The sequence below is a fragment of the Peromyscus eremicus genome, chromosome 4 (genome assembly GCF_949786415.1).
Source record: "Peromyscus eremicus chromosome 4, PerEre_H2_v1, whole genome shotgun sequence".
Taxonomy (NCBI): Eukaryota; Metazoa; Chordata; class Mammalia; order Rodentia; family Cricetidae; genus Peromyscus; species Peromyscus eremicus.
Window position 1 is genome coordinate 17558953 of NC_081419.1, and position 15091 is coordinate 17574043.

The following is a 15091-nucleotide window of genomic DNA, read 5'->3' on the forward strand; positions in this document are numbered from 1 at the left end:
TTCTCTATTAAAAGTTTTGACCATTTTTTTTTTATTGAGAACTTCTGGTTGTGGGTTTTTATGGGATTTCTGCAGGTGTGAATGTGTGTGTCTTTGTGCCTATGTGCATTTCTTGTGCCTTCTTGGCTCTTTTTCTTAGATGGTTGTTTTTGTCATATTCCAATTTGTTTATTTTGGATTTTTCTTGTTTTATTTTATTATTATTCCTAAGATGCTTGTTGTTTTAAAGGAGAGACAGGAAGGTTGTGGAAATGAGTGGTAAGAGAGGTGGGGAGAAACTGGGAGGAGTAGGGAGAGGGGAAATTTTGGCCAGGATATATAGTATGAAAACATTATTTACATTAAAAAAAATTCATCAAAATGCAAAGACTATGAGGGACTTTTTGTGTCCCACTTCACTAATGTGTATCTTTTTTTGTTTTGTTTTGTTGTAAGTTTGTTCATTTTGTTTTGTTTTATAGCCATATCTGGCCTGGAACTCACTATGTAGACCATACTAGCCTTAAATTCACAGAAATCAGCTGCCTGTGCCTGCCAAATACTCAGATTAAAGGTATATGCCACCACATAGGGCTAGAATCTTTATGAAAGTTAATTCATGTTATTAAAGGAACCTTTGTCTTCTAGAAAAAACTCAATAACTAATATTAAGAATATGAAGGCTAGCAAGATAGCTCAGAGAGTTAAGGTGCTTGCTGCCAAGCCTGAGATCCTGAGTTCAATCACTGGGGCCCAGACAGTGGAAGGAGAGAATAGATTCCTCACTTGTGAACTATACATGGAGCCATGGTATGTATATGTATGCCCGCAAACAGAAAATAAATTAAAATACTTTAGTATTAAAAAAGAATATTAGAATGTGGCTCAATGCGAAGAATGCTTGCTGTACAGGTGTGAAGTTCTGAGTTTGAAGCTGTAGAACCAAGGTCAAAGGCGAGTGTGAATATCTGTATCCCGGGTATCCTGTAGGGAGAAGGTAAACAGAGACAGGAAAATCCCCAGAATCTAATGGCCCAGAGAGCCTGGAATACACAGCAGAGAACAAAAAACTGTGTCTCAAACAAAGTCTAAGGCAAGGACAGACAGACAGCCAAGTTTCTCCTCTAACCTTTGCAATACACCTAAATTTATACACATGAATGCATACAGAAATACTCTCCCTCACACACAAAGAATATTAAGATGAAGAGAAAAGAATATTTGAGACAAACCAATGTGTTAGATGATACATTTATAATACATTTATAACACTGCTATCTGACTTGCCATTTCTGTTGCAAATGTTTTCAGTGTGCTCTGACAGTTCTGAGATTCACTCTGAATTAGAAAATATTTATTGTGCATTACATGTTTAGCTAGCTATTGATGAATATATGGACATGAGAGCTACAAACTCTTGAGGGAGTACCCTATTGTTTATATATTTTCATTTGCCTTCATAGTCATTTGAGATTTTGTTGTTTTTCTTTTTATATCAAGCTCACTGATTAGGGATGAAAAATAGTCTAAAATTAAAAAAATTAAAAAGAAAAAGAAAAACAAACTGGTGTAAAATGTTGATCATAGTGGAAATAACAGGCATTTAATCATCAAAGACTACTGTGCTTTGTGCTTTTTTCCATCTGTTCACATATGTCCATCTTTAAATGTCACTGCTTGTACTTCACCCCATCCCCAGTTTCCAGCATTCTCTATTCAGAAATGCATGTTTGCTTTTTGTAGGATTTTATCCCCAGACATTGTTATATTTTTATTACTTCTAATTAGAAAACATGTCATCTTCCTTGACCTGCCACGACCTTGTTTTTCCTTTTTTTTTTAAATACGTAATTTCAGAGAGGTCACTAGCCCAGGCAACAGCTACCAAGTGCTGTAAACAAGAGTGTGTGTGTGTGTGTGTGTGTGTGTGTGTGTGTGTGTGTGTGTATGTGTGTGTAAAACTACACACATATGTAGATACCAGTTTTCCTTTCAAAAGTATGCAGATTGCCTTTCTAGTTTCTGGCTTCAAGTAGTGAGCCTGGCCTCAGTCCCCAGCTCCACATGGGATAGCTTTATAAGAGCTGAGAATATGTCCTCTTCTACTAGTTTGCATGCGTAACCTGGTCAAGCATCCAGCTTGAGCCAGCTCAGTATTTGACATTCTAGGTTACTGCTGACATGTTTCATCTTTTAATAAGTCAGTATTTACCCATCTCTGACTTCTTTGCCCTTTTAGCAGCAAACAAGTATTGCTGGTTGTGGTAATCTGAATGTAATTAGCCCCCATAAACTCATTGGGAGTGGCATTTTAGGAGGTGTGGCCTTGTTGGAGTAGGTATGGTCTTATTGGAGGAAGTGTGTCACTCTAGAGGCAGGCTTTGAGGTCTCATATATGCTCAAGCCACACCCATTGAGACAGATCACTTTCTTTTGCCTGTAAGTCAAGATTAAGAACTCTCAGTTACCTCTGCAGTATCATGTCCACCTGCCCTTTGCCATGTGCCACCATGATGACAATGGACTGAACCTCTGAACTATAAGCCACTCCATTAAATGTCTTCCTTCCTAAGTGTTGCTGTGATCATAGTGTCTCCTCACAGCAATAGAAACCTTAACTGAGACACATCATTTTTTTTCCTCTAATGTGATAAAGAATAACAAAAATTCACTATGTGGCTGCACTGTAATTATCTAGTAGTTCCCCTACTGATTGGGAATCCAGTGCTTCCATATTTTTACCTGGAAAACAAATAAACTGTACTGAATGTCTTTGTACATGGTACACATCTTTTTAATTTTTTTTTTTTTATGTAACCTCCTCAAAACCAGAAGGCAGAGTCAATTTCACATTCTTTTCCCACCTGGGGAGCATTTTTTATCCACAATCTTGACATCACTTTGGGATTTAAATCTTGTTTCCAACCTGAAGAATGGCTTTTCCACATGATGAACATTTGGATTTCCCCCTCCCCACCCAATTTGATATTTATAGAATCAGTGCTATTAACAGGTCCTGGTTTGAGAGACCTGAGGTGACAGGATACTGGTCCTCTGAGATAAGATGCTCTGAAATATTGATAGTTGCATTATATTTTAGTTCAGTTTTTCCTCTCACTTCGTTCTTAGAACTAAAAGCTCTGAGTGGATATAGATTTAAAAAACTAATTGGTGGCAGTTTATGCAGACAGAGCCCATTATAATCAACAAATATAAATTTATTACCTTAGAAATTTTAAATGTTCTGATATTTCAGACATTTTTAAAAATAACAATGAACTCTGAAGTGAACAATTTGAAAAGTTCACTGAGGTCTTTTAATTTGTAAAACCAATAATTTAAGTAAATAAATAGAAAATTCAAAAGAACAATAATTGTACGCATACTTTAAATCAGTGTGTGTGTGTGTGTGTGTGTGTGTGTGTGTGTGCATGTGTGTGTAATTCATTTTAGTGTTACTAATGTTCATAAAGGTCTATATAGTCAATATTAATGTGGAGTTGTGCCTTATGAATTCCAAATCTTAATACACTTTGTAATGTTGCATCTAAGGGACAGATTATGTTTTAGGCACAGGGTGGGTAAATTATCACCTCCTTCACTGCTTTCTCAAAAGGAGGCATCATTCTGCTTCATAACCCTACCTTTACACATTAAATTTTGATGCTCTTGGACAAACTGGCTATAAACATCTTTAATGTAAACATATTAAAGATATAATCCAAATCTCATAATAGCAGCACTACAAATGCAGTGTTTTGATAATTGCCCGCCATCTTCCTTATATTTGAGTTTTTAATTAAATTATAACCATAGGAAGCTGTTTGTACATGCTAATTGCAGACTTCACTGACTGCTGCACTGGAGCATCAGACACAGTACAATGAAACTTTTGATTCAGTTTTCCTAGTTGCCTCATTTATTATTTATATTTTTATGTCTATTTTCTGTTTATGTAACTTAAAACCATTTTTACTGACTTTATAGCTAAAAATTTACACTGCTATTTAGCTCTTTTTAAATAATTTGTAGTGTGTGTGTGTGTGTGTGTGTGTGTATGTGTGTGTGTGTATAAGTCAAATAACCTTAGATGTCATTTCTCAGCCCAAATCCATCTTTTAAAGAAGGCATTGTCTCTCATTGACTTGTAACTCACCATGTAAGCAAAGCAAGGCAGGTATCTGCCCATCTCTATCTCCTCAGTACTGGATTGCAATTGTGTGCCATCACGTTTATAATTTTTTCCTTGGGTTCCCAGACTCTAAGTCAGGTCTTCATACTTGCAAGGCCAGCACTGGTCTGGATGATGCTCTTTCACAAATTATTAACAATTTTGAAAATAGATGCACACGAATTATATGTATTTAGGGAATATAGCACTCTATTTTAATACATATATACAATTCTTAATGTGCAGATTATACTAAGTGGCATATTCAATACTACAAACCTAATAATTATTTTGAGTTGGGGAAATTTAACATTCTCTCTATCAGCTACTTGGAAGTGCACAGTTGGTTGTATTAGTTAATGTACTGATCTATAGAATCTTAGACCTCATAGTCAACTTCACTGTTAAAGCCATTGGCCACACTTTGCTCAGCCATTCCTTCTTTTCTGAGCTGCTATTACTATTATTTATGATGCTCAACTTTATCATTCTTTATGGAGAAATAACAGCTTAACTTATGAGTCACATCTAAGTTTTCTAAATTTAAATAGCACGCTCAACTAATTTAAACTTTGGTTTACTCCACATCAGTTTATGTCTGGCTTTCACACATTTTCCAGTGTCTAATTCCTATGCATATGAAAGACTACTATGACCATATGTCAGCCATGAGATTGCTTTGAATTATGTTAATTGATCTGAGTCTAGAAATTGGCTCCTTAGCACCAGAATTAGTTTGTTGAATAAAAGTTGTTTAAGAAGACCTTCATTCATATATTCGATAAAAAGTCATCTGTAAATTTTTTAATACTCCAAAAATAATTTCTGAGCCTAAAAATCTATTTTTTCTAACTAATATTCATCAAATCAGTTTTTTTTTAACATGTAACAGTTAAAGGGTCACAAAATTATGAAAAATATTGTTGGATCTCAATCCTTGGGTTTTGTCTCTATTGCAAATCCTGTGTATATACCCAAACTCATCAGCTAGCCTGAGTATAATCTGCCAGGACCACGTCCAAACTACAGGCTTTGTTTGGGCCACATATCCTTTGTGTGGGCTGGACCTATAAAATCTTAACAATATGGCTGCCTAAACAAAACCAGTATAATGTCAACACCACTTGATATTCCAATGCGGATGGAGGAAATTTCACACTGCCCCTTCCCTAGATGAAGAGCTACAGGTAATTAATGAGTGCTAAAAATGGGAGATTCAGGGCCAAAGTCCCTAATTGATTATCCTGTACCAAATGCTCAGCTCTAAAATTATATATATGTGAGTAACAATATATAGACCCAGCAGGTTGTATTTATATAGGTTATACACATTAAGAGACACAATTAACAATGGTAACAATTAAAGAATAAAGAGGTCATTAATTTGAAATGGTTGGAGTTGAAGATCATAAGACAGATTGGAAAGAGAGTTGAGGGGATTATATAAATCCAGTACTCATATAAAAAATTCTCAAAAACATAAAAATAAAAAATAATATATAAAGAAATATTGTTTGGAGAGTTACTAGCTGGGAATCATGGCATCTTCAACACGAATAGGCCATAGGAGAATCTATTTTTATACAACTGTGATAAAGCAAATATTTCTTTTGATTTCAGTGTTTCAGTGTGATAAATGTGGCATGCCTGGGGAAGAAACACAAGGCTCATTGTCTTCAAAAGGCCATCAGCCACAACCTTCCCATTTTGTACGCAGACAGCTGTTCTACTCCCTTTCTTGCTTGGAATACAGAAAAAAAGAGGAAAGCTGAAAGTTCATGGTTAAGCCACCCACAAGCAATAGAGAGAAATTCTAGGGTGACTCAAGAATATATTGTGAAACCCACAGGAAATGATATTATGAAACCTATCGGAAATTCTTTCAATGGTTGATTTCACAGCTAAATAAAATATAATGCATTCATTCTTTCCTTAACTTTATCTCACCATCTGGCATGGAAAGAGAAATAAGTCAGTGGGATCTCAAGAGGAACTCTCTGTAAGTAAGAAAAACTGGAAATGTCATAAAGACACCTTTATGGAAAATAACAGTATAGCCAATGACTCTTAAAATAATCAGATTCAAATGGCAAACACTTAGCAGGAGCCAAGCGATGGCAATGAAATCTAGGAAAGTAGATGTAAATTAACATGTGTTTCCCACTCTCCCAACTGGCATTTGGGGAGGATTTTATCTACAGAATTACTGAGTGTGGTCTAGCACATGCCTCTTTGACCCTGAGATTCAATTACAGATTCTGAACCCAAATACACTGATGTCAGGTTTTAATTCTGCTATTCAGTCTCCGTAATTCTTAGCAAGTTAAATACTTCTGTTTCCTCCATGAGTTCATAAAGAAAACATTGATAGGATGGTGTCTGACCCATAATGCTTCTGACAGATACCTTACTAGTATTACACAGATAATGTGAGCTTATCTACCAAAGACGAAGAATGCTTTTCAGAGATGAGCTACAGATGGAGCCTGCGCTGACGGGTTCTGCTCCCTGGGTGTTCACGGTGCTCACCTGCACTCCTGCAGGAAAACTTGGTTTTGTGGTCACACAGTCGGACGGTCCCGTTACAGCCCTTTTCGTCACTGCCATCTTCACAATCTTTTTCTCCATCACAGCGCCACAGATCCGGGATGCAGTTTCCATCAGGGCGGCACTGAAATTCATTCCCAGTGCAGCCAGCCGGAGAGTGAACGTCTTAATTTTAAATGAGGAAGGAGAAAATGGGGGCAAGATAGGAGAGAAATTGTGATTTTACTGTCATTTTTAAAATAATAATCTCTTTGGGTAACATTATTATACTAGAGAAATTATATATTTTACTGTAACAGCTATGAAACGCTCAAGCATTTCAAATCTACTTTACAAACATTAGTAATTAAAAGAAGAAATATTTGCTGTCTCTGGCAGATTTCCTAAAGGTTTAGCTAAATGAGTAAAGAGATTGTGTGGATGTCTGACTGTTGTCTTAATTAGTACCTTCAGATACTGTCTTTGAAGCACTTTCTCCAAGTCATGTAAACAAAATCTTCTATTGAGATTTTGCTTGATTTTTGACATTCCTGGAGTAACTTCTTTCAAATTACCAAGAAAAAAAAAACAACCAATGAAATAATAAGCACTTTGTGACTAAGAAAACCTTTAGAAAATAGTAACCGAGAATTTGAAAGCAAAGAAACATACACAATAAGGAAAACAGCTCCAAGATGCAAGATTTCATTTCTACAATCACAACAGAAAATTTTAGGGGTGAATTTAATAACATAGTATGTGTTCAAATTCTGTTACTGAAAGTAGTGCATATAACACCCAGATACACTACTGTCCAGCCTGTTGATAAAATGTAAATTAAGTATCACGAAGAATAAGGGAATATAAACACCAGGGCATAGACATATCTTACACTATAACAACTGAACAATGCAAGTATAATCAATTTTTTAAAGTTTCAAAATAGTTAATATCATGAGTATATTAACCAATATTCCCCAGCACTGTTCTAAAATAAATATATTCACATGTATTTGCGACTGAAGTTTTAATGTAATGAATTAATTGCATATCTGCAAAGATCATTTAATTTGCCTATGCTGACAATTACTCACCTACTTAATTTCTTGGCTTGTTAATGATCTAAAGTGAGGATTTTAGTAATCGACTCACTTAAGACCAAAATTCTGATGTCACTAAAGCTACTACCAGTACCTTCAGATGTTCTTTTGCCCACCTGGAAGTGCTACTGTGAGGACCACATTTGATGTTTGTAAATAAGTATTTTAACTATAGTGTTTGCTGTTGCTTCCCCTTGTGGTATAAATGGGTAAGGTTTTTTTGTTTTATTTAAGAATTTTCAAGTGAATTAATTAAGACTAGGGAAGGCTTGGTGTGGCTTCCAAAGAATTGCTGGAGGAGTAAATGTTAACAGTGCAGAGGCAAGAAAAGTGTCTGGTAAAGCAAGGACAATAGTCAAGGTAGTACAGAACAGGGATTCCAGTCTCCACATTTAAATACAGATGGGATTTCCTCTATAGATTTTTTCCTACTTTTTTGTAACTTTACTAATCTAAACTCTGTAGGCTATTGTAACATCTAAAGGTTACTACAAACAATTAAATTATAGTCATTTACAAACTTAGGAATGGTAAATTCAGTGTAGCATGGAGAGTCAACCTAGCATGGCAGAACAGTTCCCTTAAGTATGCTCGGACATACATTTTTCATGTGCGAATCCTGCTCTATGTCTCATTATTCTCCCCAGCATCCACTACCTTCTTGTACACACTTTACCTAATATTGTCTTTGGCTTTATGAGAGACTGAATTTCTATGAAAAACAAAACAGCCAAAATAAACTGTATCTTCTATTAAGAAATCTCATGGTTAAGTATTACAGTTTTATGAAACTGGACTTATATGTAATAGTTTATGTCATTAAATATCAAATGCTCCCCTCAACCTATAAGCTACTCAGCACTTTTGACTCTCAAGAAAAGATAATACTTTCCACGTTTTTCAACCTTTGTTTTACTCCTACCCATTATGTCTCCCATGCTCCATTACGGAGTCCCAACACTATACTGCACAGTAACTATGGCGGGCTGGATAAAGCCCTGTATGGAAATGAATCATTCATCTGCTTCTTTTACTTTGTTAAACAAAACAAATAATTGACTAAATGACAGTTCTTAGAAAAACACAAAACATTAATTTTCAAAAAGGCACGTAGATAATAAATATCAGTGATAACATCTGCAGCAGTGACTTCTCTGCCCTCTTTATCACCATACCATTTTGAAGACACCATTCTAGAAGGGCTTTGGTTATGAAGAGGCTCAAAGATAAAATGAAATTGGTTCATACAGAAATCAAGAAGAATATGAAAACTCATTTCCTTTTATATTTAATTTACTAAAATTCAGTCTGTTTTTTCTAATAAAATTTAACATTTATTTTACTCTTCTATAAGGTCACGGGAGAAGTTAGTTTTTTAATGAAAAGATCTGTAAACTCTATATTGCCTCAGACAGTTTAGCTTTCCTGGGGTTACTCCCTCACCTGGTGGCCAGCCAGCAAAAAAAATATAGAAAGAGGGAGAACTGCCAAGTCAGTTCCGGCGGAGAGCGGGGCGAGCTAGGGAGTGCGGCCTCCTTCCTCCGGACCCCGCGGCCTCCGGCCTGTGCGGGGTGAGCCCGGGGGGCCCGGGAACAGCCTGGTCTCCGTCCTGCGGACCCCAGGAACCTGAGCCCTGACAGCAGCCACCAGCCCGGCCGACCGCGATCCTGCAGCTACCCTTTCCCCCGCCGACGAAGCTCCTCGATGGCGGCGACCTCTGCGCATGGCCTCCTCGACTCCACTGGGCCCTGCTCTCCAGGACGGGCCGTGGAGATGCCCCAGCCAGGCCTTCGAGGACTTCTCCAGCTGCCGGCGGGCACGGCGGAAAGAACGACGGCCACCCGAAGGCCCAGCTCGGCCCTTCCCGGCCTCTGCAGCCTGAGGCGGCGGGTCTGCGCAGGAACACTGGGCCATCGCTGGGAGGAGACCGCCCTGTTGACGAGCCCCCCAGACCTGGATGAGCAGAGGCCTCGATGGTCCTGGAGGAAGGTGAGCCGAGCCATCTTAAATGTCCCTTTAAAATGTAGAATGCAAATATTTGAAAAATATTAAATTGCTTTTAGGAAAAACTGCAAAGTGTAGGTGAAATACAAACTTGGAAAAAACCTGTCACCTCTTCTATTATAAATATGCTAAATTATTGGATGGCAACTTTAAAATATTTTCAGAGGAGACTAACAGAGAAATAACCATGTAAAGGTATTAGCAGTGTCTTATACCAACCAAAAGGGTGAAATAAAGGTGAGATTTTGAAAAAGGCATCAGTAGAATGTTACATAATTTAAATAAATTAAATTGTCGAAGTGAAATCAAAATTATTTTATGTATTTGTATTTATGCATATCAAGAATATCCAGAGTCCTTATTTTACTATTTCACATACATGGTTGTATACTTGTAAGAAAAGATGGATCTCACTTTGACAGTATATCTTTATCTGTTGTGGTAGCTTAAATGAGAATGACCCTCCTAGGCTCATATGTTTGAATGCTTCACACCCAGTTGGTGAAACTGTTTGAGAAGGATTAGGAAGTGTGGCCTTTTTGGAGAAAGTGTGTCACTGGGGGTGGACTTTGAGTTTTTAAAAGCCCACACCATTCTCATTTAGTGTTCTCTCTCTCTCTCTCTCTCTCTCTCTCTCTCTCTCTCTCTCTCTCTCTCTCTCTCTCTCTCTCTCTCCCTTGTGCTCTTAGTTACTCCTGAGGTGCTACACCTGCCTGCCTGTTGCCTGCCTGCTACTTGCCATGATGGTCATGGATTCACCCTCTGAAACTGTGAGCCCCCAATAAACTCATTCTATAAGTCTCTTTGGTCAAGGTGCTTTGTCACAGCAATCAGGAAGTAAATAAAACACTTGTAAACCACATTTGGGTATGAACCTTTTGGTACACAGTAAACGGCCATGCTTTGTCTCTCAAAAACTTCCCCTATACTAAGTTCTGAGTCCAGCCAGTTATAAAAACAAAACAAAACAAACAAAAAAATAAAACAACCCTAGACCCATCATTGCCCCAGGTGCAGGCCAGCAGAGAAGACTCCTGAGGGCAAGCATCTCCACCAACACCTCCCATCAGACCAGACCCTGCATTCTACAAGACCCACTTCCTGCCCCATACCCACCCATCCACCTGAGATGTCAGAAGCTCCCTGAGACATAGAATCCAACTGCTCTGATTGGACCAAGAGCTCTGATTAGACCAAGGGGACCAAGAGCTCTGATAGGAAGGACCAAGAGCAGTTCCTGAAACATAGGCACAGCCAGCACAGAGTGGACCAAGAACAGCTCCCTCAGACACAGGCAACTCTTGTACCTATTGGAGGAAGAGATGGGTAGATGCCATTGCAAAAATACATAAAACAGCATAAAGAACAATATGGCACCACTAGAAACTAGTGGTTCTACAACAGCAAGACCTGAACATCACAACATAGAAGAAACAGAAAAAAGCAACTTTAAAAATAAATTTAGGAAGATGATAGAGGCCTTTAAAGATGAAATGAAAAATTTCCTTAAAGAAATTGAGGAAAAGACAAACAAAAAATTGGAAGAAATCAACAAATCCCTTAAAGAAAGCCAAGAAAACCAAAAAAAGCAATTAAACATGTGAAGGAAGCAGTTCAAGACCTGAAAATTGAAATAGAAACAATGAAGAAGATCAAACCGAGGAAATGATGGAAATAGATGGAAATAGAACATCTGAGTAAACAAACAGAAACTACAGATGCAAGCATAACCAATAGAATACAAGAGGTGGAAGAGAGAACCTCTGGCGTGGGGGATATAATAGAGGAAATACATTCATCAATCAAAGAAAACACTAAAGCCAAAAAAGTCTTAACACAAAATGCCCAGGAAATCTGGATCACCATGGAAGAAAAAAAAACTAAACAAAACAAAACTATTCACCTAGGACAACCGAAAACAACAAACATACAAAGGTCATGGTTACAGTAGAAGAAATAGGACCAAGCAAAACACAAAGTTCAATTGAATCACATCAAAGAAAGATTGAAGTCTTGTGAATGATTTTCCACGACAAAATTGACTCTCTCTCTCTCTCTCACTCTCTCTCTCTCTCTCTCTCTGTGTGTGTGTGTGTGTGTGTAACAACAAAGCCTTATGAAGACACTGTGCTCTTTGACTATAGGAAGTTATAAAATGAGAAACCCTAACAAAATAAAATTCAGAGACAAAGGGATAGATGCTCATTAACACAGAAGAGAACTGTTCTGTTGGAGTTGCAAATCACATTGTTATGAAAAACCCACCATGGCCATGGAAATACTTCCTTTCTGAATGTGATGCCTGAGAAAACACAAACTGAATAAGAATTTTATGAAATAGAGATTCTATATGAAATACTCTGATTGTGAACTGTTCTACTCCTTTGAAAAGAACTTGAGTCAAGAGGGGCTGCACCATATGCTCTGTCTTCCAGGAAGTGCACAGCAAAGTGCTGAGCAATTATTTGAGGAATTTAATGAGCTTTGACAGCTAGTCTTTTAAACTCAAGCCAGAAACTCCTGCTCTTTCTTCCACAGCAGGTTTTGAAACAGAACTATGTGACTAATTATATCAAATTTCTACCTTGTCACTACCTAGTCTATAGATAAAAGTATACAAGATAATAACTTCCACATGATATCTCAATATTATATTTCATAACTTCTGTGCCAGAATGTATAATCAAAATAATAGAGGATGAAAATAAAGGAATTTTTTTGTCCTGAAGCCATCTTAAATGTCATCTTTACTCAATTGCTGTGCCCACTCCTCATCACGCAGCATATTTTGTTATAGAATCCTTGTATAGTTTACACCTTAAAACTAAAACTGAGTCAATTCTCTAAGGCTTCCTGAAATATGTCCACGAATCATATAGATTATCTCAATCATTTCCTTAGTGTTCTACCACATAAGAAGGTCGTACTGACAGTCTGGCCTTTATAGTAATATGTGGGAAAACTGAGTTGCTGTGAAAAACTAAGGCTATTAACATTGAAATGTCTCAGCGGGGCAGTGGTGACTCAAGACTTTAATCCCAGCACTAGTAAGGCAGAGGCAGGCAGATCTCTATGAGTTCAAAGGCATCCTGGTCTGCACAGTGAGTTCCAGGAGAGACAACGTGGTTACACAAAGAATCCCGGTCTCAAAAAACAAAACAAAGCAAAATTCAAATGTCTCTGCTTGTATGATAATTCAACTTGAAATATTCTTTAGTGTTTACAAGAGGCTGTGGGTATTTGTGAGGCTGAAATACTTGTTCAAACTTATTAATGTGCAATGGTCTCTTTAAATTGCAACAAATATACATAGAAAAGATGGATAGGATCTTGTTTCTAGGTGAAAATAATTTAACTTTGGGGCAATTTATCTTTTATAGCATATTATGGGCCACCGCCAGCAGGCCACAGATGCACACCCTATGAGAAGCCTGAAGAGACATCTGTGAGGAGGGCAAATGAGTTAAACTGCAGTGCATTAATGAGGTGTCAATTACCCTGTAGACAAATGCTTCAAATACCTATTAAAAAGGAAAAATGTCCCCATGCAATTATTTTCTATGCCTGTTTAGTATTAAGAATTTTCATTTTACATATTCTCACAAAATAAATACATTGAGAGAAGAAAGGAGAGAAAGATAGAAGAGAGTCATGGGAAAGAAAAGGAGAGAGGACATGAGGTTATTGCACAATGCAGAATAAGAGACAGATAATATTTAATATTAGCTCCATCAATAATTCAATATCCCCCTGATTTGAAGACAATTAAATTCAAATGTCCACATGAAAAATTTTCTTAGTAATTTTCTGCTTCCTTTCTAGTTTCTATTTTGTTCACCTCTGTCCCCCCTCAAAGAAAACCACTATGAATCATGTCAACCAACAAAACGAATACTTATGTTTCCTTGCCTCAGAGCTCAGGGACATTGAAAAGTCATTTTCGATCATTGCTATGATTCTCATAATACAGGCCAAATAAAAATGCATCAATTGGCAAATTCACATAAAAGCCAGGGGCCTTCTTTTAAAAACCTGCTATGCAGAGTTAGCCACAGTTTCCAATGACAGAGAGAATACCACATGGAATAAAATTCTTGAGATACTAACAGTCACATGAGTTCTCAAATGTTTGGAGAAGACACATATATCTATTAGGGAGAGCCTTTGAAAACTAAGCTTCCACAGTGTAAATGAGTCTCTAGATTCTACCACCTTAAAAAAGCATTTTATTGTCCACCTATTTAAATGTCACCTATTTAAAGAGATGCTATGGATATTTTAAACATTTTAGTTAGCCCTTAGTACTCAATATTTATGGAATTAATAAAAATAAGTTATTTTAGTAGAAACTGTCAGTTAAATGATAAAGATGACAATATTATTGTTTTGAAAGCTGACACTTTCCTGTGATTCTGCTATTGTTTTTAATATACTAATATGTTTGATGGTTTATATTTTATATTTTACAAAGCAATGCATGCTATTGACAGGGTCTGCTTTATCACAGATCTGCTAAGAACCACAGTCCTGGACGCTCCGCCCTCTTTCATTTCATTTTTGATAGTCAATCAGTCTGAAATGGGAGAAATTAGACGTATTGCTAAATGCTTAATTCCAATCTCAGGGAAAGAGATTTGGTATAATATCAAAGTAAAACTATCTTTTTATATATTTCTTTTTCCTTTTTCAGACACTTTAAAATTTGTGTAAGGTTAGAACAATTGTACCAAAGCATTTAATGAATATAGAAAGTAATGGGCACAGAAATCAACCAAGTATTGGACACCACTGAAGTAAGAAACCAGAGAAAAGAAAGGAAAAAATTAAAAACATTGAGGTCAAAGGTAATATTATCTTGTTCTTCCTGTGTATTGTTAATATGATGAGCAAAAATTTGCTTGTGATTTAATAATACACTCTAAAGAGTTTATTTATGTATCAATCTGTCATGACATTTCAGAGATTGATAAAATTACTGACCCGATTTGGTGCAGTTGACTTGTGTTTCATCACTGAAGTCTCCACAGTCATTGTCACCATCACAGGCCCAATGCCCCGGGATACACCGGCCACTGGGACATCTGAACTGGTCATCAAAGCAAGAGTGAACACAGCCCACCTCATCACTCCTGTCCCCGTAGTCATCATCTGGGGAGAAACACTAAAAGCTAGTAAAAACTCACTTTGAAGAACATTCTTTCCTTACGTTTATAACATTTTCTGTGCAGAATTTGCTTATGATTTTGGAAAAGGAAAGATACGTTCATGACCAACATTTCCCGGGAACAGTCAATAAGTCTCATTTTATACT

The 15091-nt window shown here is 37.0% G+C and overlaps 2 protein-coding genes across 4 annotated transcripts in view; one reads left to right on the plus strand and one right to left on the minus strand.

Annotated features, from left to right (window-relative positions):
* The window catches only part of LOC131909083 (sperm motility kinase X-like), a 263007-nt gene that overhangs the window by 190293 nt on the left and 57623 nt on the right, over positions 1–15091 (plus strand). The window lies entirely within an intron of this gene.
* LOC131907708 (low-density lipoprotein receptor-related protein 1B-like) overlaps positions 1–15091 on the minus strand; it is a 439135-nt gene that overhangs the window by 43766 nt on the left and 380278 nt on the right. The window contains exons 6-7 of the mRNA XM_059258828.1: positions 14761–14928; positions 6680–6862 (exon numbers count right to left, since the gene is read on the minus strand). Coding sequence (XP_059114811.1) covers positions 6680–6862; positions 14761–14928 — 351 coding nt within the window. The remainder of the gene's footprint in view (positions 1–6679; positions 6863–14760; positions 14929–15091) is intronic.